At 25.8% G+C, this 24667-nt stretch overlaps 1 protein-coding gene across 1 annotated transcript in view; it reads right to left on the reverse strand.

Moving 5' to 3' along the window:
- The window catches only part of LOC145835235 (retroviral integration site protein Fli-1 homolog), a 28314-nt gene extending 12103 nt beyond the window's left edge, over positions 1 to 16211 (reverse strand). The window contains exons 1-2 of the mRNA XM_082942796.1: positions 16120 to 16211; positions 15334 to 15494 (exon numbers count right to left, since the gene is read on the reverse strand). Coding sequence (XP_082798922.1) covers positions 15334 to 15494; positions 16120 to 16211 — 253 coding nt within the window. The remainder of the gene's footprint in view (positions 1 to 15333; positions 15495 to 16119) is intronic.
- Between the last annotated feature and the right edge of the window lie 8456 nt (positions 16212 to 24667).

Below are 24667 nucleotides of genomic sequence, written 5' to 3' on the forward strand. Positions count from 1 at the left end.
TTATTATAGTCTTGGTAGAATTATAAATAATTATATAAATGAAATAATTTAATTGCTTAAAGTTAGTTGAGACAAATTTTGACGTATTAAGTGTATCATAAATTTGTAAATTTTTTTAGCTTTGAACTTTTCTATTATGACATTTACCAAAGTTTATCGTCACATCAAACTTATTGTCAGTTTAAACTATAAAGTTAATGTACACTTTTCCGTTGATGTCATATGATTTCATATCGTGATTGTTTTTTTTTTCAAATGATGCAAAACGCGTCATATAATTCTTACTGAGATTGGGAGAAAATAGATTTAACAACAACCTTTATGCCTTAACTACGAAATACTATTCATGTGGAAAATTACTCTTATCCATTTGTTAAGTATTCAGTTTGTTTATATGCCTAAACAAATTTATCATGAATGCAAAATCATAAAACCAATCCTTACTAGAAGACTGAAAAAAACTTCAATTTTTTCTTTCAACTTTAATAGTTGCCTAACTCCCGGCTTTAGGTCCAAAACGCAATTAAAAACTTTTCGTAAACTTTGATAAAATCTAAACCTGATCAGTAGAAAATAGTTGTCATCTACTTGTTGAAAAACAAAGAAAAAATCTATTTTTTTAAAAACTGATAAAAAAAATTAATTATTTAATCTGAAAAAATGTCACTTTTGAGTCATTCATTGTTTATTAATGTCATTGACATGGTAAAAAGTCAGATATAAGAAGTATCAAATTTAAAATAAAACAAAGTTTTAGGTAAAAAATAGTGTTTTTTTACGCGTGTGAAGTTTGCTTGGTAACGTTTTAAAGAATTTTAAACGAATGTCCAAACTTTAGATACAATTATTTTCCTTATCTTAATAGCTAAGAAGTTTTTTTTTTTAAATTTTAGAGAACGGTCTTTTGTCTTTAATTAAAAAAATTCATTGGATTGGGGCTTGACTTTTAGTATGGGCCCCCTAAGATAAACGGATTTTTTTATTAGTTTTTACTAAGCTCTAAATTAAAAATAAAACAATTTTTTTTTTAATAATCATTTTTATCATTGAATAAAAGTTTTTTTTTCAACTGTTAATATTTTATACTATTTAGCCTTATTCTAGAGTTCCTAATTCTGGAATACGGCTAAATAGTACGAAAAATTTTTTTATCGATTTTCACTTAGCTCGAATTAAAAAAAAATTGAATTATACATACTTTTTTTTTACAAGTGAACAATTTATAATTTTTTTTTTCAACTATTAATGTTTTGTTTTATTTGGCATTATTTCAGAATTTGTAAATCTAGTATAAGGCTAAATAATACAAAATTTTTTAAGTTAAAAAAAAAAAGTTTATTAAATAATAAATATAAATATTAAAACAAAATATTTTTTTTTTTAATTTCGAACTTAGTAAAAATTGATAAAAAAAACTCATTTTTTCTTAGGGGCTCAATATTAAAAGTCAAGCTTCAATCTAATGGATTTTTTTTTGAACACAAAGGACCATTTTTTAAAATAAATTAAAAAAATAATTTAGCTATTAAGATTAAAAAAAAAATTGGATCTAGAGTTTGCACATTTTTTTAAATTCTTGAAAAACGTTACCAAGCTAACTTGACACTCGTGTTTTTATAACTATACATAAAATTTAAAAATAAATTTAGCATGTTTTTGTAATCTAATTATTACATTTTGTTTTGTGAAATATTCATACAAACTTTAATATAAAATACATAATGTCAGGCCTCAAATTGGTCCTTTTCCTCAATGCTACCTTGTTCTATTGAAGTTTTAAAAATGATTAAGGGCTGGTCATTTTTACTCTATAGGCCGGATCCGTCTTGCGGGCATAGGATCCAACGTTCCGTATCCCTATTCTAGCCCATAATCTCGGTCTGTAACTTTATTTATTAAATAATTTATTTATTTTTAGTTAGTATGGACAATAATTTCTATAATAATTTTTTTATTACTATCACTGTTACCCCTAACTCTCGGCTGGTAACTTATTAATCTTCATTATTGTTTTATTCATTAATTTTTTTTTTACTTAACTTACAATAACTTTCTTTTCATGCATAAAACCTTTCGAGCAAAAGTGAGTTTCCTTGCAAAAAATTAGTTTTTGTAAAAAATTACCTCACGTGCAAAAATGTGTTCATGCAAAATTGTCCTTTTGTGTAAAATTTTTTTTTGCAAAAGTGTGTTTTCTTTCATATTTGACCCGTTTTATATTTATTTTACTCCAGCGTAAAAATGACCCTTTGTGCCAAACGAACTATTTGTGAAAAAATGTATTCGTTAAAAATTTTCTTAGTGCAAAAGTGTTTTATGTGCAAAATTGTCCCTTTTTGCATGTTTTAGGAGTCATCATATTTTCATAGCAGATAAAAAACTAACTGTAAAGCAATGTACTCGAAGCTTTTAATAATAACTTTTTGGGATCAAATTAAAATGCACGAAGTAATTTTTGCTCGAACGGTCAATTTTTTACGGAGGGTATTTATTGCAGGAGAATAAAAAACACAAGAGAGTAAAAATTAAAACTAAAAAAAAATAATAAATTAATATAAATGAAGAAAAAATAAATTACTGACTGATGGTTAGGGGTACCATTGACTGTAAAAATAAATAATAAAAATTAATATTTTCAATAAAAAAATTATAACAAAAACAAAATAAAAACAAAAATAAGTTACTGCCTGAAGTTGAGCGTTAGGGGTAAAAGTGATAATAAAAAAAACTGAACAACCAAAAACCAATAAGATTAAATAAAAATAAGTAAAAAATTAATTAAAAAAAAATGAAAGGTTTATCATACCAATTCAACCATCAGACCATAAGCTTCGGTAGACTGAGACCGGTTAAGTCCTTATTAGGGTTCATAAGTCAGTCTCAACCAAAAAAAAAAATTGCAGTCTTAAATCTAAAAATAGTTTATCATGGTTTTATTACACGAAGCAATCTTTTGCTAGTATTGACCAGTGACGTCTGCAATGTCTTTTGTCGTGAAACGTTTAATACATTGTCCACTAGGCAAGACATCTGCTATGCTCTCATTAAATACAATCAACAAAAACATTAGCGAAAGTCTGCAGTGCAGAAGCTAAGACTTTCCTATGCCGTGAGCAAAGCTCAAGTTTATCAAAAAATTCATGAAAAAAGCATGACAAACCGTTTGTAGATTGAAGACTATAAATTTTTTGTTTGTGACTGATCAATGAGTCCTAATAAGGACGAAATTGGTCTCAGTCTATCAAAGCTTGTGATCTGATGTTCGAATTAGTAAGACCTTTAGTTAAACCTGAGCTTGTATTACAGCATACGAAATGCTTCTCCTCTGCAGACTTTTTCCAATGATTTTGTTGATAAATATAAATCAAAATAAAAAAAAAGTTACGGACCGAAGGTAAGCGTTAAAGCTACCAGTGGAAGTAAAGATTAAATCTACATTAAAAAAAAGACTAAAAAAAAATTCAATCCAGGCAAAAGTTTCTTAGTGCAAAAATGACCCTTAGTGCAAAAATAACCCTTAGTGCAAAGTAGTGTGTGTCTTGCCAAACAAGAACTTTTTTCCTTTAAATATGCACCAGTTTTTCTGGCAAGTTTAATGGTTCACTGAGCACAAAATAAAGTTGTTTTGGAATTAAAGTAATAACAACCAAAAAACAAAGTTGAAAAACAACTTGGAAGTTAAAAATATCATAAACTATTCAGAGTAATGTAGAATACATTTGTATTTTACCTCATAGTTTAAAAACAAATTAATATCACTAAATTTATGAAATATTTATTTATTCCCAAAAGACTAAACTTTGTACAACAGTCATAAAGTTACAATCACACAATCAACAAAATTTTGTAACCCTAAAGTAATAATATATAGTTATTTTGTTTAGAGATAAAAAAAAAAAAGAAAAAAAAAGAACTATTTTTCAAAAACTGTAGACCAACAATTTTTTATAGTACAATAATTCTATTTTGCTTTTTTAATTTATAGAACCTTTTGAACTTATTTTCATTGTACTTTTTTTTATTTTGAACTTTAAAAACTGTGAAAAGTAATTTCTAGCAAGGACACAAAGTTCATTATGATAAAATCGACTTTTAAAAGGGGCATAAACCCCCTATGATCAGAAAACATGTGAGTTAATAGTATGATGTACTTTTTCTTTTTAGAATTCTTTTTTTGTGTCCATTTACTATGGTTGAAGCTAGTTGATTTGTTGTAATTAGTTTTTTAATTAATTAAAAAACTATTTTCAAACAGACATACAGTTAGAAACACAAATCAACAGTATTTTTAGTCATAAGTAAAAAGAAAAAAATCAATATTTTTGAGAAAACTATGACGAAAAATTTTCTACTGCCAGGTTTGGAACCAATCAACCGTTCATTAAAAAAATGACTAGCGTACTAGACTACTCAGCAAACATGACTTTCGTAAGACAGCAAGTTTTGCGTTTAGAAATTTAAAAATTTTGCTTTTGATAAAAAAATCATTTATTGTGGTTATACTTCATACAAAACTTTTATTTCAAAAGTAAACCAATTTATGTTGTTTGTAATTAAAAAAAAAACTTAAACTAAGATATATCATTGAAACTAGTATAAAATTTTCAAATAATTTCTACTTTCAACTAACTTCTTATTTTATACTATTATCTTTCACATTTAGGTCATTGTTCAACTGTTTAGTTCACTAGAAGTTGCTCACCAATAGAAGCTGATTGCTAAGATTGGTATAATTAATTGGGGAAGTTAAATATAAGGGTAAGTGGTATATGCAACAGAGTGGACTTTTTTTCCTTGTGAATTACTGCTAATACTTAAATGAATACAAGCGTAAAAACATTGGGTTTATTTTTTTACATATTTATATTTTATTGTCATCAAACCTAAAGACACGCAAATTAAGAAGCTGTTTAGTAAACCAAAAATTAAAAATACATTTTATATTTGATTAACCACAAATAAAGTTCAGTTTGTTTTTGTAACTTAACTTACTATTTAATAAAGCTGTTCCTTTGGATACTTTTTTGGGTTAAATGTTTAATTTACTGTTATATAAGTAAGTATAAAGTGTAAATTTAAAAAATAAAAAAGTTCTCTTAAATGCAACTTCGTTGATGAAATAAACTTAAACATAATATTTAAGTTTTTCGTAAGTTTATATTAATTTAAATTTACCTGTGTGTAGTATTTATAGTACTGGTAGTATGTATTAAATAATACTACTGTGCTTAAAATAAAAAGTTTTTGGCATTTAATTTAACTACTTTATATATGTTTTAGATTATTATTTGAATCTAATTTTCACAATCATCAAATAAATGAGGTGAGGATTTGATCATTATGAAAAATATTTCTAATAGCATAAAATTTTAATAAAAACTACTAAAGTCTGAACAGATCTTTGTATCTATCTGGCCTTTTAATTGCTAAATATGTTTTGATATTTCAAGTATTTATGCTTAAAAGTATTTTTTTGTTTGAAGTATTAATTTTTAGTGTGTAATTAGATTAACATTTTTATTAGTCAGGTAGTTATAGGTTAACTAAAAACTGAAAATAGATTTAAAATTTAACTATCTAACACTAGTTTTTTTTTTAATAATATCTACTTGAAAAATAATTGTAAAAAATTAAAATTATATGTTTTTTAAATAAATTAAATTAAGTAATTTTTAATCGTTCGAGTAACTATAAAGAAAATAAATTATAGGATCGGTTATTCTTGTTTATCAAGTTAAAATATTATAAATATAAAAAAAAAAATTTATTAGTTAATTTAATTTTTAACTAAATAAAATTAAAGTGTTTCAAAAAAAATTATTACTAGATTTTTAGTATCTTCTTCTATAAATAAAAAAAGCGATTTTATATAAAACAACATAGAAAAAATAAATAGAAAATTTAGTAAATAAATTGTTTTGTAAGACGTATACATTATACATAATCGTTTTTTCAATTTAAAATTTAAACTAAAAAGTTAAGATTTTTTAAATTGATTGTATCTTTTTATTTATTAGCTTTATTTGTTTTTTGTTTACATACCTTCATTAGTTATTTTGAAAATTAACGATATTTTATCATTCACTTTTTTTTTTCTGTTGCTCAATAGACTTATTAGCTTACATATTGTCATTAATTAATTTGATTTGAACTTTGAAAAATAGTACTTAACAGCATGTTTAGTACCCAGTGATGCTAAGTGAACCTGAAAAAACTAGTGGGTATTTAAAAGAAAAAAGTTCGCGTTTGGCAAGACACCCCAAAATAGTACCATCGTGCATAATTGACACCTATCCATTATTCATGTATGGTTAAACAGGGAACTGATAAAATAAACAAGTAAACGTTTTGTTTTTTTGCTTGTAGGGTCATATATGCACAAAAACAGACTTTTGCCCAAAAAATTATTCTTGCACAAAGACACTTTTGGAAGAAGGGTCATTTTTGAACAAAGGGTCATTAAATCGATAAAGAATAAAATCGATATATAATATATTTAAAATAATTATATTAATTATTATTAAAACAAAAAGAAGAAAAAATAAGTTTCCGACCGAGGTTAAGGGTTTTACAGTAACATTAAAAGTAAAATGGCAATTATTGAAAAATAATAATAAAAAACAAAAAGATTAAAAACAAACTTTTAAGAAAGCAAAAAAAAAAAGAAAAAGTTACCTGCCAAGGTTACAAGAAAAAAAAATAAAATAAAAAACCTACAAAGTAAAGTAAAAAAAAATAACTAATTTTTTTTATCTGTGCAAATGGGAACTTTGAGGTAAAAAGGTATTCGTGCAAAAAAGTCCCTTCGTGTATATTTGAATTCTACTCGGTTAAACTTGGTTGGGAGTGTAGTATGCACAAAGGGACATTTTTGCAGGAAGGGTCACTTTCGAACCAAGATAAATTTTTGCAGAGATTAGTAAATTTTTTAAGTTTATTCATTTATTTTGATTCCATTATAATTGATTTTTTTTACTATCATTATAACCCTTAACCATTGGCCTTGGTCGGTATTATATTTTATTTGTTTTTTTATGACTTATTTTTCATTATTTATTTTCATGTTATTATTTTTATTTTTTATTTTTACTAGTTTTTATTTATTTTGTTTTTTCCATCACTAATACCCCAAACGCTTACTCTTAGTTGGTAACAATGGTTTTTTTTTTTTTTTTTTTTTGATACTTTATTTTCTTGCCTTTTAAATTTTAGTTATCATTTTTACAAACACTGTAACTCCGAACCCTCAGTAAGCATTTTTTTTTAGTTTATCAATTTATACTTTATTATATTATCTTTTAAAACTTTTTTCTTCTTTCTATTTTTATTATTTTTTACTCTTGCAAAAAAAGTTATTTTTGTGAAAAATTGTCTTTGTGCACATGTAATCATTTCTGCAAATGTCTTCATGCAAAAATGTCCCTTTATGCAAAAAAAATTCTCGTGCTCAAGTACTTTTCTGCATATTTGACACCATATGATTATATATATATGTTGGAACAAAATAACCAGTAATTATACAATAAGTTACACAAGACATGCAATTTCAAACTACTAAATATATTTCGAGCAATTCTCTTCAGTAGAGTACAATGGTAACAAATGACAAGATTTTACACACTTTATTATTTGAATTAATTTGTTATACCTAAGGTTAGTGGATGATTGTTTAGTTTTAGTTAGGTGCAAGAAAATTATGGATAAATTCTTTAATATTTTGAATAATGCTCACGAATCTATAATCTTCATAATAGAAAAAGAAAACAATGATAAACTTGCATTTTTAGACATAAAAATTAAACGAAATGAAAATAGATTTCTAACTTCGGTGTACAAAAAAGAAAACTTTTACAGGATGTTACTTAAATTTTCAATCAAACTGCAGCTAAAGAAAAAAGTAAATTTAATAAGAATTTTGTGTCATCGGGCACACAAAATTTGTTCCCCACAGTTGCTACTAAATGAAATCAAACAAATCAAAACACTACTAAACAAAAACGGTTACCCAAAAGAGTTTGTTAACAAAACAATTCATTATCATGTGAAAAATTTAGATACAATAAAGACAATAGGACCGGAAACATGTGTAGTTACTTTAAAAATTCCATTTCTAAATAAAAGCTCAGAGATGTTAAAAAATAAACTTAGACAATTAGTAAGAAATACTTATCATGCAGCGAGCCTTAGAATTGTTTTTACCTCTAAGCCTCTAATAAAACAAGGTGGTAAGGATCCAGTATCAAAATTAAGTAAAAGTATGGTAATCTACCAGTACAGTTGCTGTTGTACAGCAAGTTATATTGGATTAACAACCAGACATCTATGGAAGAGAATAAAAAAAAACACATACAATGTCTAGAGAATTTTTGTCTGTCAGATAAGAAATATGATATGCCAGTAAAGGTTTTAAACGCATCTAAACGATTATCTATTTAAGAACTTTTAGTTAACAATCCAACTTGTTGAAACAATTATAGTATAGATAGATTTAAAGTTATTAAAATTTGTAGTAATGTTTTCGATTTGATTAAATTAAAAGCCATTTGTATTTTTTTAAGGAAACCTGTTTTATGTAAGCAAAAAGATTTTGACTATACTGTTTCTTCACTTTCGTAACATTTTATAAGGATTGATTTTATTTACGTTTAGTTTTACTGTATATCGATTATAACGTAAATGAACTTTTTAATTTCAACTATTACTAATTGCTTTTGTCTTTCATTAATTTCTTGATTATTTTATGATTACTTGGTTACTATATAAGTGTGTAAAATCTTGATGTTTGTTAGCATTGTACTCTACTGAAGAGAATTGCTCGAAATATATTTAATGATTTTTAAATTGCGTATCTTGTGTAGCTTTACAAATACATATGCAAATTGCTTTTTATTATTTTGATTAATGAAAATTGTCCAAAATAATTCAAAAAAAAGTTTTTTTTAATGTTATTAATCCCTTAGTTTTCTTGGTTTAACTAAGAAACATACCATTAAATAACATCAAAATTAATATAAGAAACAATTGGCCTTTACCAAAAGTCTTGAAAATATTACCCATAAGTTTACTACTAAATTGAATAAAAAATAAATAAAACTATAAAAGTTAGCTTTAAAAATTTATAGCTTTAAATTTTTTTCTAATCATACTAAAGATGTAAACAGATCAAAACAATCATTTGTAGCAAACTTAAAAAAATTTTTTTTTTAACTAATACAAGATGAAAATATTCCTAAATGATTCTTTATTTTTTTATAAACAAGATTTTGAAATATAAGATATCATTTTGAACACAAAGTAATCTGATATAAACGAATTTTCCAAAATTTAACGTATTTTTTATAATTCTTAAAGTTGTTAAGGATTTTTTTTTGGTTTTACTGGTGTAAGTTTTTGAGCAGGTTAATTTTCGAGAACGAACCTTTTTTTAAATATACATTGTGAAACATCTTTAGTGTTTATTATAAGCAAAAAAAATTTTTGTGATCACGAGTGCGAGTAAATTTTACAGTTAAAAAGAGATACATTTTTAAAACATTTTCCACTAAGTTCTTTATAAAATAGCAACTGGTTTTGAAAAGTAAAGCGCCTTGTCAAAATGTGTTTTATGTAAATTTGAACGACTTTACGACCATAAATAAAAACTTTACGACCATAAATAAAAACTTTGTTTAAAGCTATTTGAAGCATCAATTTAGGTTCATTTCTTCTGAAAAAATAATGTATATCATTTGACTTTACTAAACTTGACTTCAAAGATTTAAAGTGTATTTCAAACATAAAGAAAGACGTTTTAGCTTAAACTTAAAACTTGACTTAAAATTTTTTTTGGTGAATTTTTACAACCTTAAATAAAAAACATCTGTAAAATTATTTTGATCACTGGATTAAAGTTCACTAATCTATTTTCTTGAATAAATATCTTTTAACCAATCAAACGTTACCTTAAATTCTAAATTCAAACTTAGTTGCTATAAGTTTGCTTAAAATTGTTCCGAAAAGTGTTGCTCTAAAAGTGACTTTGAACTAATCATTTTATTGATTAGCAAATTGTAAAGACCTAAAAGTTTTACATTTGGCTAATCAAGTATTTTAAGCTCGAGTAAATTAACTTGATTTATAGCAAATAAAAAAAAATTACGGTTAAAAAAAATATATATAAATAAAATGTTAATGCTGCATGATGCATCAAAATGAAAATTATTAATATTTCCACAGTAAGAATGTTAAACGCTTCGACATATTGTTTTTATATCTTGTTTTCAACTAAATCGTTTAGATTAAGCAATATTATTATAAGGTTAATGTTTTATGTTCTAAAAAATTATTAATAAGTTTTAATACATTGAAGTTGTTTTAACAATAAATTTTTAAAGAGCTTCACAATTAAATAATTAGTAAAAAAATACTGGATAATATTTTACCGGTGATAAGATCTAAAACAGGGCTTCTTCAATGAAAATTCACTTGAAGTCCTTGAATGGTTTAACAATATTAAAAATAAGAAACTATATGCTTTCATGAAATTTGATGTCGTAGATTTTTACCCTAGCATTTCCAAAGAACTCTTAACAAAGTCTATTGAATTTGCGAGAAAATTTATTGGTATCAGTGATGATCAAGTTGAAACTATTTTTCACTCATGTAAAACTATCCTATTTTTCAATAATGAATGCTGGATAAAAAAGAATTCTGCTCATGATCTTTTTGACATCCCAATGGGAAGCTTTCATGGAGCAGAGATTTGTGAACTGGTTGGATTATTTATCCTAAATGAGATTATTAATGATAAGAAGATCGAAATATCCAATTGCGGCCTTTATCGAGATGACGGTTTACTTATAGTGAAAAAACGATCACCAAGATTTATTGATCAACTGAGAAAATCTCTAACGAAAGTATTTCAGCAACATAACTTAAAAGTGACAATTGAACTCAGCACACAGAGGGTGGATTTTTTGGACATAACTATGGACCTGGAAAAAGACGAATACCTTCCATTTAGAAAAGAAAATGCTAAGAATATTTATATGAACTTTAATTCAAACCATCCATACCCAATAAAAAAAGAAATCCCATCAATGATACAAAAAAGGTTATCATCACTATCCAAAACTAAAGACATATTTGACAAGATAAAAGATCCGTATGAAAAAACCTTAGAAAACAGTGGCTTTAAAACAAAACTATCATATGTTCACAGTAATACTATTGGAAAAAGTAGAAGAAAATTAAGGAAAAAGAAAGTTTTTTACTTCAATCCTCCTTTTAGTAATTCTATAAAGACGAATATAGGGAAAGAATTCCTAAAATTAGTATCCAGACATTTTCCCAAATCAGGCTTTTATGGTTCTATATTTAATAGAAACACAATTAAGATTTCATATTCTTGCATGTCCAACTTTGAAAAAGAATTGTCCAATCACAACCAGAAACTACTTCAAAACTCAAATGATACAACTGAAAAAAACCGCAAATTATGCAATTGTAGATCAAAAAACAATTGTCCAGTTAAAGGTGAATGTCTTACCAAAGGAGTTATTTACAAAGCAACAGTCATGTATAACAAAAAAGAACATATTTATATTGGTTCAACTGGGAGAAAATTTAAAAATAGATTTTACGAACATACACAATCCTTTAATGATGTAAAGAAGAAAGAAAGCACAAGATTAAGTAGATTCATTCACAAAATAAAGAATAGTAACCCTGATTGGAAAAATATGATAAAATGGGAAATTGTTCATCGCAGTAACCAAAACAAGCCCAGTAAAATTTGCACCCTATGTAACTTAGAAAGACTCGAAATTGCATTTGCGGATAAAAACAAAATTTTAAACTTGAGATCAGAACTGGTGGAAAAATGTAGACATTTTACAAAATTTTATTTAAAGTCTTAATTTGCTAGATTTAAGTTTAATCTACCTTTGTTTTCATTATATAGTTTTGTTTTTATCGTTTGATTTTTGTTATGATTGTATTTACGTTAATTATAATTTATCTTGCTGAATATTACTAAAATTCAATTAGTTAATTAATCACCTAATCAACTAATTACTTATCTAAAACTATATAAAATGTTTGTCCGTTGCAACTTATTAGTTTGTTTACTTTTACTTGTGATCATCGCACTAGCGTGAAACAATTGTTAAGTAATAAACTTTTTAACAATTTAACTTTTGTCATAATTGTAAGTTTTAATACCTTTGTTTTTTGATATTTGAACTTTTCATAATGTTGTTTGTGAGCAAAGCTGTTACAAACTGAAAGATTGTTAATTTTTATTTTCAAACTTAAACGACCTTTGAAATGATCTAACGTTTGAATTTCTCTCGATTATCACTATATTTTTTTTCTTTTTTACTTTTTGGGCAGTACAAAAGGAACCGTCGCATGTAAAACTTTATTTTCAGTTAAGAAGCAAGTAGAGTAGGATTTTTTTTTTGGTTTATTCTTTTAATAGTCGGTGCTTACGGCGAGAAAACCCACATAAATTGCAAATACAAGCTACCCTTTTGCAGTGCAAGCGTTAAGAGCCATTTTTACATTTACGGGCCACATCGATGTTCGACAGAAGGAGATGAAGTCCAACAAATTGAAGTTGACGTCAAAAAGACATCAACATGTATGCGTTCATGTGCTGTAAGAGAGAAGAGAAATATGACTGTACGCTTTTTTTTTTCTGGGGCTGTCAATCTTGTTTTTTAGAGTCTATGCTAGCGTTAGCACCAACAAATGTTTTAGACTTTCCAATTTCCCTTAGGCGCATTAGTACCGGTAAACAAAATGCTCTAAATACGTCAAAAATTCTTATACCTAAGTTTGATTCGCCAATTACAAACATTATATAGGTCGAAAACTTTGAACTAACGTATCCAAAGGTGATCGCAGACGTTATTTCAGGCCAAATATCTCATGTAAGCCTCCCCAGGATCGTTTGCATAAACTATTCGACAATAATGACCTGTTTAAGTGCTAGCTGGAGTTTAATTTCACCAAAAGTTGACACTTTCAAATGTCACAACCAAAAAAATAAAAAGTATCCATTGATGGAAGTATTTCCTTTGGAGACGGTCACTTATACAAATTCAAAAGGCACATATCGTAACAAAAAGATTTATACGATATAAAAAATTGCAGCAACCTGCCTTTGTAACGACCTAGAAAAAACCGTATGTATCTAAACTATATATTATAATTTTTTTATTGAACGATAAAAAAACCGTTCAAAAAGTTAGGTCAAAAAACCTGGTTTAGAAAGGAACATTTCGGTTATCGAGTCGTACATCACATGCTTATAAAATTTCTTACGAGCTATTGCACGTAGATTTTTTATCATTTAAATATTTAAGTTTTTAGTAATAAAACTATCAGTTAAACAAAAAGAAAAATGAAAGAAAATAAAACTAAACAAAATTAATTGAATTTTTTGTTTTATAACGTACTATGAATCTTGTTCAGTAACATATGACCTAAAATATATATATACAACTTTAAGTAAACTTTTAAAAGTAGATAAACAACACTAATAACAAACGTGTGAATACTTGAATTATAAGTAATAACTTCTTTAAAGGAAGTAAATGTAATACGCTTAAATTTTTACAAAAAATAAGTTTTTTTAAGTGTTTTTATTAAAAAGGTAAATTTTATTTTAAATAATAATTTAACTTGAACAGTAAAAACTATTTTACAGTTAAATAGTTAAATAAATCATTGTAATTTTTGATTTTAAAAAAGAAGTAATTTTTACAATAACTGAAATTAACTTTTATAAAATATGAAGATAAATACTATAAAATTTCAGCTTTTAATAAGAAAAAAGGATAAACAACTATTATAATTTATTTACTATTTATAACTAATTATAAATATTTAACTTAAGTTTGCTTAGAACAGTTATCTTAGCTTACTATTTAAAAACTTTATTTTTCTGCTGACGTAAAACATCTATAACTACTTTTCTACATTTGTATACTAAAAAAAATAAAGTTTTTAAGTATTCTGAACTTAATTTAAAATAGTAATCCTAAAAAATAATCTTAAGATATAAACATATAGAAAATGCTAAAACCTAGGCTAAACCTATGTTAATGTGACCAAACAAATCAATTTTCGAGCAAAAAAAAACAAAATTATAAAAAATTAATAGAATTATGGATATTAAATAACAAAAACTATCAACTCCAAAAACAAAGTAAACAGACGAGTAAGAATGATCACTAATGACCTTGAGAATTACTATTTAAAAGATAACTTTTAAGTTCATCCTGGAACTTTCGAAAATGACTTATATTTTTAAGATATACTTTTAGCTTAATCCATAACATACTTCCATGGTAGGATTGCGATTTATGACCTATTTTGCTGTTTAGTCTAGGTAGGAAAAAATTTGTTTCTGAAGACCTCGTATGATAATTATGGATATTTTTACACTTTTATAGTAATTTTTAAAATTATCTGGTAATAAACTATTGTTAAACTTAAAAATAAACAGACCTATTTTATATAGATATAGACTTTTAACATCTAGTATTATTTTCTTAGTTTTTTATTCTCTTACACTGTCATCATATTTTTTATATTGTATACATCTAAATGCTTTGTTTATGAGAACATTGATATCATTTATACAAATTTTTATTTGTTCTTCCATAGCACAACAAGCCATATCTAACATTGCTGATAAATAAAGAAATAAAGATTAAATATAATGTTTTTTCATTCAAGAAATGTCTTGTTTTATATAATACACCCAACGTGTTTTGTAACTTTGTTTTTATAGTTTCTATGTGTTCTGTCCATTTTAAACTTATGTCTATAATTATTCCCATATATTTATAGCTATATGTGTTTGTTATAACTGTTTTACCTATTTTAACATTAAGTTCTATATTTTTCCAAAAACTATTTTTTGATTGGTGTAGAATCATGCTTTTAGTTTTATTAAGGTTTAGTTTAAGTTTGTTTTCCATAAGCCAATCTGATACCTTTTTTAGTTCTGTGTTAAAAGTTTTACTGTCATTTAGGTATGTGTCTTTTGTGAATGTTTTGTATAATATTGTATGATCTGCAAAGTTGAGGACTTTAAGACTAGTACTATTTTGTAAGTCATTTATGTTTATACGGATTAACTATGTTCCTAATAATGAGCCTTGTGGTTCCCTAACTTCACATTTTTCACAGGTTGACTTTAAAGCTAGTGGGTATATAATACATTTAAAAGTTTGTATTTTTTGTTATTAAAATCTCCGCCAGGTAGCGCGATAGGGTCAATACTTACTTGGCCACGTAATCTCTTTTAAAAATGTAAACAAATTTTAAAATGCATTTTACTTCTACTGATGTACTTAGGGCTACTGGGGTCTCTAGTTTCATGTATAACCGCCTCAGCAGTTTTGAAAGGAGCTAAATTAGCAGTAGCTTCGGGGCCAACTTTATCTTTAGTTGCTACCTCGGTCTGCGACCGAGTGAAAGAGTGTGTAAGAGCTATTACCCTATTCATTTTAATTATAATTTAAGTTTATTTATAGGCTACCAAGTATCTATATGCTTTATTATATAATACAATCAATTACACGATAAGAAAATTCTTGCAGTTCACAATTCTAGTTGGGCTGTAACAGATGGTTGCTCGTACAGTTTACTGTTTCAGAAAGTATAGACTTATACTTCCTCGTTGACATCGAATGTAGAGCGCGCTAAATAAAAAGATATAATATTCAAAAAAAAAAAAATTAGAAATAAAAGTAACAAGTTTATGCCACCAAATGCGTGGGCTTATGGGTCAAGTTCAATGTTCAAATTGATCCAAGCTGGAAGTTGTTGCTGCTTGTCTGCTGCAGTATGCGTAGGCTTATGAGTATGGCACGTTAACAACTCAAATCAAGTTGTACGCCCCGTCGACGTTGCTATAGTAGGTATAGAAAATGTATATAGAACAAGATATAAAAACTACGAAGTTATGGAGTTAAGTACAAAGTAAATGTTTCAGATAAATACCTGAATAAGAATGTTTCGCCGGAGATCATCTAGATTTTCGAAAATGGCGAATTACACTCAGAGCGCCAAGAGAAGGTTTTCCGGGAGTTTAGAGCTAGCTTTTCAAAGATGGCGGCTTACGCTTCGGACTTTAAACTGGCGTAGTGATGCTTCTTGTTAACGTCGAAATCCAAATGATCTGCCTTATCGTTTGCTCTGCTGTTTATATACATCTTTCTTACATAACAATCGCCTGGTCAAACATGGTTGCATGATGTAACATGCTGATTAAAGCATGAAACCCGGCGTGATCGGTACTTAATTCTACATGGCAAAAATGCGTCAAATAGCGGCTGTTATTATTTTTCTAAACAATGTTTTTAGAAACAAAAGTGCTTTTATTATTTAAAGAACTATTAGTAAAAGAAAGGGATTTAAATATGAAACTATTTATTAACTCGACTTTTAGACTATCGAAACGAAAATAATAAAATTTTCACGTCAATGTTTAACACTACTTTCTAGTCGTAACAATAGCTTTTTTTTTTGGTCTTCAGAAATTATTTGTTTTGTTATCGTTTATTCGCAGTTTTATGTCACATTTATACTATATTAATTAAGTTTATTAATGATTTCATTTAAATTATAGCTAATGATATGAGTTCCGAAAACCAGGAAACCCATTCCCTAATATTGTAAGTAACCTATTGACAACAGGTTTAAAAAGGTCTAAACGCTTAGCAGAAACAATAAACGCAGACAGAGCATCTTCTTCACCTAATAGCTACCACAAAGAATCTACAAGTTCTAGCTCACTTCCCCCTAACTTAGACGCGCAACCTTCAGTAGATATTAACAGTAAACAGTACCCTTTAGGTCTACAACTAAAGTACTGTTTTTGTCAAGACTAATCAAACTGTTCAAATATACGAAAAATATTTGTCTAATTTTTTACAGTTATGTGAAATCGGATATCCTATAAAATTTTCAAAAAGCAAAACATAAAAAATTTTTTTTTTGAAACTGACGCTTCCTCTTGAAATGTAAGAGAATAAAAAAAGTAAATTTAAAGAGGTTCTTGAACTATTGAAGTGTTTGTGTCAGCTCAACCAGAAATTAATGCTTTTTAGAAATTTACATTTTTTGTATAACAAAAGAGAAAATAAAAAAAACTAGTCATGCAACAAGTTGAATTAAAAAGTATGTGGTGTTAAAAATGTTCTAAGAAAATGCATCAACTTTTGATTTAATCAAATATACTCTCTAAGTTAAAAAATGCACGATTAAATGCCTGTGATTGACAAATATACAAAAAATGAAAAAAAAAATCATATAGTAATTCTAACATTTTCTGAAATTAAATCAAGAAGATTTAAATATATGAACCTTTTTTGTAATATCATAAATCAGAAAAAAAAATAGCCTGCAACATAAAAGACAAATTAAAAAAACTAATTGTAATAATTTTTTTGTATTCAATTCTTTTTAATTTGTGCAAAACTGTCTTCGCGTAGATGTATCTTTGTGCAAAAATGACCCCTCGTCAAAAATATCCATTCTTAACATATTTGACACCTACCCAACTTAGGATAGTTGTCTTTTTTCTATAAAAATCTCTGCATAGCTTAGGCTTCTTAATAATCTCAGAACTGGTTTTTTCTATTTTGAATAAGATTTATTATGTCTAGTTTCAACATTTTGTTATTTCATAACCAATTTATTTCAATAACTTTGAAGACTTGTCTTTATAATATTTGAAAATTTTCAAGATGGTTCAGACAGTTAAAGGTCACTCAGGAGAGTTTTTTGACTCAAAGAGTGGCAAGGCAACCCTGTGTAATCAGTAGATTTTAACCATGAAAAGCTAGTTTTAAAGTACCAAATTTGATAGTGTAGTTAAAGATGGCTCATGCAAAGTTTAAATTAAAGTGACTCTTAATGGCCATAATGGGGTACTACTTTTTTTAGTTTACTTTTATTTCAAAGCTAAAATATTTAAAATATGATATGCATAAAAAAGAAAAAAAAAGTTCTGTTTTGTTGTTAAGATATAGTCTATGTATTTTTTTTAATTTGTTAATTACCTTAGAACTTAGTTTAGTTAAAGTACAGTGAACTATACTTTATAATAACACTGGTAAATATTTTCCATTAGCACTTTTTATGGGTACTATTTTATGGGCACTATTATATGGGTAGAATTGCTGCAATGAAGTCTGCCCATAACTTGATGTGGTGTCATTAAAACTATGGGTACTATTGAGATGTTGCTGCAATTAAATGAAAAATAAAACAGTGTCTAGGCCTTATATAATTATTATGGATAGTTTTTGTAGTTAAGATTTTATAAACATATTAGTAGGAAAAAACTTTAATAAAAATAAACTAATTGTTTGATTTATATGTACATTTACTTAAATTATACATTACATGGTCAGGAAATCAGGAAAAGTCGGGAAAAATAAAAAAATACTACAAAAGTCAGGAAAAGTCAGGAAATTGATTAATTAAAAAAAAAGTTAGATTTGTCAGTTTAAATTTTCAAATTTCCTTGTTTTCCAAAGCCTTCAAATGGTAAAAATTAATTAAAAATTCTTTTAAGTCAGAAAAAAATTCCAAAATTTTCTTAGAAATTTACAAAATTATTAAAAATTCAATGCCTTCATCTAGTAAAAGTTAGTAAAATATCTTTTAAATAACTGTAAAAATGTTCTATTAATATATTGATCAAGTACCCTACTTGATCAAGCAGGTTTTGTAAGATTTTTAGCATTGATGATCTGTAGCAATGACAATTTTATAGTGAAACTTTGATAACCACACAAAAGTTTAATAGCAAGTGGTGTTCATGTACTCTGTCACTGTCAAATATGAAAGAAAAGCACTCACTGTACATATGAATGGATCTAGACATAAAAATAAAAGGCCAGGAGCTCACCAAATCTAATAATTTTTCTATATTACTTGATCAAGCTCCAGTAAAGTAAGTGATGAGAGCAGCAGCAGAGTAGCAAGTTGTGAGAGCAGTGGTGTAAGCCCATCAATAGGTTTGGTAAGTAAGTCACAAACCACAACTACTAAAATTTTATGGGCAATACACACTGTCAAGCACAATTACTCAGCCAGTTTGTGTAACAAACTGGCAGAGCTGAATAAATAAATTACTGACAGTGCAATAGCACAGTCATGTCAGATGCCCCGAACAAAATTATCATTTATAATAAACGTTGGTCTTAAACCACACTTCGAAAACATCTTGCTGGAATAATAATGGAAAAGTTGTATTTATTAAGTAATAATATATTTACTTTGCTGATAGAGCTGTTTATTGTAAATACATCAATCGTACACAGATGGTTTAAGTGATGTAATTGAAGGTTGATGATTGAATGTTGTTTTAACCTGTATTAAAATTAGATTGAAAGCTTTGTATAGTTTCATTTGTTAAACTATGTATTTTAGAATAAGTTTTAATTAAGTGTTTAATTTAGAAAAGTCAGGAAAAAGTCAGGAAATTTTCTTCAGCTTGATCTGTGGCAACTATCAAGTAGTGGCTTGGCCTTGTGTACTATTTTATGAGTACTATTTTATGTGTATAATTGCTTTAATCAATTCTGCCCATAATTTGATAACATTTTATTTAAATAATGAAATGAAAAAAAAATAGTGTCTAGGCCTTATATAAATATTATGGATAGTTTTTGTAGATAACATTTTTTAAACAAAAAAATAAAAATTAACTAGTTGTTTGATTTGTATGTACATTTATTTAATTTTTATTTTGTAAAATAAAAAAAATAGTGGCTAGACTTATTAAAAGATTATGGATAATTTTTTTATAAGATTTAAAAAAGAAAAATAAATAAAAACTGAATACATTTAACCTAATTGTTTGATTTAAAAGTTTTTCTTTTAATTTATATTTTTCAAACTAAGCAAAGTAATGGATTGGCATATATAAATATTTTGGATAGTTTTTGTAATTAAGATTTTATAAACAAAATAAAAAAGTTAAACCTGAACACACATAAACAAATAGTTTGATTTATAATTGTATATATTAAATTTATTTTTGGTAAACTTATACAAGTAGTGGTCTTATGTGTACCATTTTATGGGCACTATTTTAAAATTTTAAGAAAATTCTTAATTATTAAATTTTGACAAAATATAATTTAAATAAATTTACATATAAATCAACGATTAGTTTATTTGGTTTAAGTTATTTGTTATTTTTTTGTTAATAAAATCTTAACTACAAAAACTATCCATAATACTTATATAACGCCTAGACATTTTTTTTTTTCATTTCATAATTTAAATGAAATGACATCAAATTATGGGCAGAATTGATTGAAGCAATTCTACACATTATATAGTGCTCATAAAATTGTACACATAAGGCCAAGCCACTACTTCCATAAGTTTACTAAATATATATTAAAATATATATATATATATAAGTTAAACATTTGATTTGAGTCTATACAAGTTTTTGTTTATTTTTCTTTATCAAATCTTAACAAAAATTATTATCCATAGTCTTTTAATAAGTCTAGCCATTATTTTTTACAGTTTACAAAATATAATTTAAGTAAATGTACATAGAAATCAAACAATTAGTTTTTACGTTGTTTTTTATTTTATGTTTATAAAATCTTAACTACAAAAACTATCCATAATATTTATATAAGGCCTAGACACTATTTTATTTTTCATTTAATGCAGCAACATCTCAATTATACCCATGGTTTTAATGACATCACATCAAATTATGAGCAGATTTCATGCAGCAATTCTGCCCATATAGTAGTGCCCATAAAATAGTACATATTAAAAGACCGACCCACCTATTACATAAACAGTTAAAATGTAATTAGAATGTTTTATAAGAATATGTTTACAAAGTTTCATACACATCATAATGAAGTATTAAATAAGTAATGTATTAATATTTTAGACAAAGTGTGATAGAAAACTAAGAATTTTAATATGCAGAACCGATAAAGTTGACGAATTAAAAGAACTAAATTTCTACAGGTTTAGTTAGCAGGACAAATTGAATGTAAAGTTACAAGGGAGACTAACACTAACAGTTTAGTTAAGTAAACTTTCTAAAGTCATGGTAAAAATATATATGAACTTAAAAAAAATCATGAAAAAGATTTGCTTTGTTCAAGTAAGTTGGTTATTTCTTTTTTTTCTATGTCAATTATTTAATAAAGGTCCTAGAAGTAGTTTTGTGAAGTCTAGTTTTAATAATATTGGTTGTGTTGCTGTGAGAATGAGAGAACATGATAGTACTAAGGGTTATAAAGATAGTTTAGTTAGTCTTAAGTTTAATCAAAATTAGGTGCTAAGGAATATTTAGTATTTGCTCAAAATAAGTCAAATTCAAATTGTAAATAAAAAAGTAAAGGATAACTTGAAACTTTAAGGTATGTTATAAAGATTGTGATTATATTAGATTTTCCTGAGCTATAATTTAGGGCAGATAGTAAAGGGTTTTTTCTGTAAACAAGTAGGTGTTTCCAGACATTTTTAGATATCTTAGAACCTTTTGCAGATAATTACTCAACGCTAATGTAGTAGAGTGTCCCTCCCTAAATACAAATTGAGAAGAATTCAAAATATTTAACTTAGTAAAAAAAAACTTGTATAAACGACTATATATAGCTTTATTACAACTTTGTCAATTTTGATAAAGGTGAAATTGGTCAATAGCATTCTCGAAGTGTTTTTTAACTTGCTTTAAATATATGTATAACTTAAGCTAGTTTTAAAAAAAATTGGTAACTATCTTTCTAAAATGCTTGTTTAGTTAGTTCATTAATAATTAGAGCTATATGATAGTTTATTTTCGTTAAGATTTTAACAGAAATATTATTTACACCGCTAGCTTTATCTGAACTTAAAAATTTTATGATACTAATTATTTCTTTTTCATGTACATCAAACCAGAAAAAATTGTTAAAGTTGTTTTTTTGGAATTTTAATACAGTAGTTAGCTAAATTTCCTGTTTTGAACGTGTTTGTTTTCCAATATTAGCAAAAAAAGGGTTCAAACTTTTTTACAATTTCATCTTGATTAACAAAAGATTTTTCATTTATTTCACGTTTATGAGGGTTTTTTTTTTGTCTGTTTGTAATATTATTAATTACGTTCCAAGTCTCTGCTGAATCTTTCTTACAACTTTCAAGTTTTTTTTTTTTAAATACTTTATTTTCGAAGTTGTATAAATTTTGTTAATTTGTTTTTTCAAACTTTATATTTTTAATTGGTGTATGTTACTAGTGGTCTTTCTGCATAATGTTTTGTAAAGGTTGTTTTTATGCCTAATAGCTTTAAGAATACCTTTTGTAATCCAGGGATTTGACTTAAGTTTTGATTTAGGTTTTAAACGTTTTTTTATAAGAATATTTTTATCACTTATATCTTTGATTTTATCTATTAAACTAAGCATTCAAACTTTGACTGTATTGATTCTTTAAAATTGATAATTTTATACATTTGAAATTTATTGAAAGTTTTAGAAGTACCAATCATTAGTTTTTGAGGATTAATTTTACAAAAGTCTTTGTAAAAAAGCTTACCATACATTGTTATATTACGTTTACCATATATGGTTACTTTACACATATTGAGATCATATACGGTGATGTTTGACGTGTTTAAGTAAACTTTTTTAGCTATTGTAATTTATAAGTTACATTTTTTCTTTGCGTTCATTTAGGGTTTAATTTAGTAAAAATTAACAATCAAGTCAATCTAGTTCAATCAAGAAGTCACACAATGAAGTTGAAATGAGTCCGGCTTTTATTGTCTTTTGTTTATGAGAAATTTGTTTTTTAAGAACAAAGGTTTGTATACTTCAGTTAAATTTATAATATATAGATTTATTTGAATATGTGATTTAGGACTTTTGATGCGAAAAAGTAAGATTTGTGTAAGTGTCCTGAACTGATTTAGCTTTTATCTATAAAAAAATTAACAGAAAGTAAAAGTTATTTATTAATTAAGTAATTGACGATCTAATGCATTTTAGGTTCGAATTAATAAGTAAAAGAAAAGAAAGAGTGTAAGAAGAAGTTGAAGGTAATGCTATCAATGAAATTAAAAATCTGTTAAGTTCGGGATATTGAAATTTCGCAATTAACTTCAAAAAAGTTCAATAACATTGCAAAAAGTAAATATTGCAGTTTAGTAGAAAAAATAACAAATAGTTTTTTATGAGAATTAATAAAACTTTAAGGTTTGATAATGAAAAGAAAAAAATAAATTGCAATTGAGCACATTTGTTTGAAAAACGGAAAGATAACCTCTAAGACTTAAGTAAGTGACCTTTTTTTTCTTATTTGAAAATAGTTTTTTCATATATTGGCATGTATTTTTAAACTACTCGTTAAGTTTCTTATAGCCTCTTGGTTAATATTTTTTTCTAAATAAAACAATGCATTTATCATAATACTGTCATTTACTGAAATGTTGTTAAAGTTACAGATTTTGTCTAAATTTACAACAAAATTATTATAGATTTGTATTTAGTAATCTACGCCTCGCACATATTCAACTGTAATTTTTAATACTAGTCAGAATATTTCTGAAGTTTTGTCTCATTTTGGTAAGATTTTCTTAAAAGCCTGTAGATTAGACCTTAAAAATTAAATATATACAAAATTTAGACATAATGTAAATGATATTCCTTTGCTTTGAGGCAAGACTATATAAAAAAAAGATAAAAAAAAAATATCAAAGTACTTGAGAGAAAACTAATCAAAATATATTAAATCGTCATTTAATTTCATTTTGCTTCTAATTTTACACTGTGTAAATATACATAAGTAATTTTGTAAGATTTATACAAGCTTTTAATGCCTGCAATTAGAAGGAGTTTGTTAATCTAAGTTTAATGGAACACTAAACTCTTAAAAGATGTATGCAATTTGTAGTAATTTTTATGTACAGTAGACTTTGTGAGTACTGGTGTTAAATCTGGGTTTCTTAGTTTTACTGCTGATTTAAAGTGAGGCTAACATTTTAGTGTAAACATCAGAGCTAAGTTTAAAAAATTATAAAAATTAGGTACAGTTTAAACTATATAGTCAACTAGGAATATATAAACTACTGTTTTAACTCAATGCAGTTTAGCATTTAACTTAAAAAATCTACTTAATTTAAAATACGCAGCTTAACAGGTTACTTATTTATGTGTGTCTAAATTGAAGCAGTTAGAAATAATGACAAGAGTAAAAAAAATTGTTTTTAATATTAAACAAAAAATTCTTGCTTTATTTTATATTGTATAAGAAAAATTAATTTTTTTTTTGGAAATAGTCTTTTTTTTTTATTTTATTAAAAGTTTTTTATAACTTTAACTATTTTCCTTGTTCACAGTAACATTAAAAAAAATAAAAACTAATTTAGTTGACGTAAAAGTACAATTCTAAGTTTAAATCTTAAATTTAACTTAGCGTCATAGTAGAGAAGACACTGAAAATTTTTGATTAATTTTTGAATAATAAATGTTCATTTAACTAAGCAAAAACCTATATTTAAAAAAAAAAATTTAAGTTTACTATTTTACTATTTCTATCTTCTATTATTTTATTTATTTTGGTATTTAATTAACAACATTTTCAAAGCATTCAAGTTATATAAAGTATGTTTGTTAAATTTTGAAGAGAAAAT

This window comes from Thalia democratica, chromosome 4 (genome assembly GCF_965202585.1).
Source record: "Thalia democratica chromosome 4, ktThaDemo2.hap1.1, whole genome shotgun sequence".
NCBI lineage: Eukaryota > Metazoa > Chordata > Thaliacea > Salpida > Salpidae > Thalia > Thalia democratica.